Source organism: Poecilia reticulata, linkage group LG17, assembly GCF_000633615.1.
Source record: "Poecilia reticulata strain Guanapo linkage group LG17, Guppy_female_1.0+MT, whole genome shotgun sequence".
NCBI classification, from domain to species: domain Eukaryota; kingdom Metazoa; phylum Chordata; class Actinopteri; order Cyprinodontiformes; family Poeciliidae; genus Poecilia; species Poecilia reticulata.
The window spans coordinates 10,868,035-10,870,581 of NC_024347.1; the positions used below are offsets into that span (position 1 = coordinate 10,868,035).

At 43.8% G+C, this 2,547-nt stretch overlaps 1 protein-coding gene and 1 long non-coding RNA gene across 2 annotated transcripts in view; both read right to left on the reverse strand.

The window, feature by feature from the left end:
- LOC103479270 (protein ABHD17A-like) overlaps window positions 1–2,177 on the reverse strand; it is a 9,763-nt gene extending 7,586 nt beyond the window's left edge. Inside the window, exons 1-2 of the mRNA XM_008433623.2 lie at window positions 1,686–2,177; window positions 1,328–1,522 (exon numbers count right to left, since the gene is read on the reverse strand). Coding sequence (XP_008431845.1) covers window positions 1,328–1,522; window positions 1,686–2,164 — 674 coding nt within the window. The 5' untranslated portion in view covers window positions 2,165–2,177. The remainder of the gene's footprint in view (window positions 1–1,327; window positions 1,523–1,685) is intronic.
- LOC108167058 (uncharacterized) lies at window positions 119–935 on the reverse strand. The gene is made up of 2 exons (XR_001777461.1): window positions 735–935; window positions 119–179 (listed from the first exon to the last, which is right to left on the reverse strand). It is a non-coding gene; the product is annotated as an uncharacterized LOC108167058 (long non-coding RNA).
- Window positions 2,178–2,547: the final 370 nt, after the last annotated feature.

A 2,547-nucleotide genomic window follows, 5' to 3' on the forward strand; every position in this document is an offset into this window, starting at 1 on the left:
ATTTGTCCAGATTAAATAAATTACTTTTCTATACTATCCTTTTGAAAAGGTTACAACCTTAACATACCTACTTGGATAAATGGCACACATACCTGTATTTAGAAATCTTTTTTTGTTGAAGTTAACTGGAAAAGCTCTGCACCAACGTCTTGCAGTCTCTTCGGTGAGCCAGCCAGATCCTAGTCAAAGTAAAATGATTTGTTGAAATTGAACASTGTAYTAAATACGAACAAACAATCAGACAACATACACCTTCTTGTATTCCAGTCTAATTTTATAGTAAACTATACGTTTAAAAACCCTTAAAATCACAGATCACACATGTGAGTTTATTTTAAGGACTCGATATAACAAGGATTACTTATGCGAATACTCCAAAGAAAGCAAATTGTTGGTCTCTACGAACAATAGGCGATAAATTGCATGACATCAGATGCTTTTGACAAGGGTAAACAGGGATAATACTCACAGCACTATCTCAGCAAAAACACAAGACTCACTGGCATGCTAATGAAACCTGCTTTAAACATGATWTAAAGCGTTGGATTTGGTCCGTAAGATTAGCATATACAGGCGAGGAGAAAGCCAACACGACAGAAGTCAAACTGATCACCGGAACCTCTGTATTTAGCAGCCAAATCCATCCATCACTACCGCTAGCAGGTTGCCCAGCTAGCGGCGGCTGCTGCTGCTGCTAGCTCGTTAGCTTGGCCGTCTGAAAGCGACCTACTTACCGATTCACAGCAGGGCGATAGGCGGGATGGAGAGGTCCTATATGTACTCAGAAGCAGCGTAGGACTACGAAAATCCTTCTTGTGTCTTGACATGGATGGACTTACTCAAGTGTACCAACCAGTTGTCGGTGGCAAGCTAGCTGAAATTCATGGCTACCAGATTTTTTTTTTTTTTTTACTACTGCCCGACTTCATCCGGAAGTGACGTAAGAGTGGCAAATCCTCATTCAACCAGGCAACAAAGCTACATATTAAAACTAAACTAAGTAGGAATATTGTAAATATTTTTTCATATATACTGCTTACTTAGAAGAAGAAGAAACATCAAATGTGTTCTTATATATTTTTTTATCTGATGCAGTTTAGCGCTGTTTACTCTTTAAAGACAAATATCATTCCAAGGCAATACAAACCCGGTTCTGTGACTCAAACATTTCATTACGTACTAGAGTAGATATTGTGTATAAAGTGTAAGTTTTGTGTTTGCAGCACGTATATTTTGTAAAAAAAANAAAAAATAAAATAACATAAAGAGCCAGTAGGGGCTCAAATGTTATCCACCAGCTAAATTAAAACGAATCTTGCCTCCTTACCGAGAGCGAAGGGCGTGCCACGCAGCGTCGATGTCTGCGTAAAGGTTCTTCTCAGATGGCTTGCCGGTACTAACGCCATAGCCTGAGTAGTCGTAGGAGAAGATGTTGCAGTTGATGCGGGTGCCCAAGCCGATGTAGAAGCTGCTCATCTGACCCAGGTCTACGGCGTTGCCATGTGAGAACAACACTGTGAACCTGAGCGACAGACAGGGAAGAAAGAGAAGGATGGGAGTTAGTGGAGCACAAAGACTGGAAACTCAAACCTGAAATTTGTTGTACAACGCTGGTGGCTTGCTAACAGGTTTATGAAGCGCAGATCTGAGCGTCGACAGTCTCACAGTGGTGATTCATGTCTCACCTGGCGTTGGGAGCACAGCGTATGTACATGCATCCAACCCTGTTCCCTCGGCTAGATCTGGTCAGGAACACGTCGGTCACATCCAGTTCTCTCTGCGAATACTGGAACTCGGCTCTTTCTGTGAGGTGCAACTTCCACCTGCCTTCGGGACCAGTGATGGTGCTGCTGGTGGTGGCAGCGCCGCCACTGCTGCTGCCTCCTCCTCCTCCTCCACCGCCACTACCGCCTCCTCCACCGCCTCCTCTGTCTGATCCACCAGCGTTACCCAGCCGCGAACGCAGTCCCGGCGCTCCGAGTGACGGAGGAGCAGCTCCAGAGTTGGCGGCAGACACGGTTGTTGCTCCAGATCCGGGATCTGGGTCGGGGAGCAACGCATAAGTGGGCTCTGGAGGGAGAAAAGCCAGTTTGGCTGCAATGCGGCTGGGACAGGGGGGGCAGCAAAAGAGGCAGCAAAGCTCTCGTATGGACAGGCCGTTCATCTTCTGGCACAAATCTGAAGAGGAGAGACAAAATTAATTAAAACAAGTTCACACGTTTTTTKKTKGGKTTTTTTTGACTGATATTTGAATATTTCTTCTTGACAAATGTATAACATAAGCAGTTGCTTTAGTGTTCACATAAAATTGAGTGTCATTTACATAGCAATGAATGCAACTCCATGGCAGGCAGCGAATGACCTTACATGGAGAAGTTTATATAAAATGGATCCAAGGAATGACCCCAGAGGAACTCCACAACTAACTGAGCAATACTTGGACTTAGCATTACCTATACAAACATGCTCCGTTTTGTCTGTAAGGTTGGCTCAATATTTGTGATGTGGGATGAAAAAAATGCTGCAAAAATATTTTTAAATCCATTT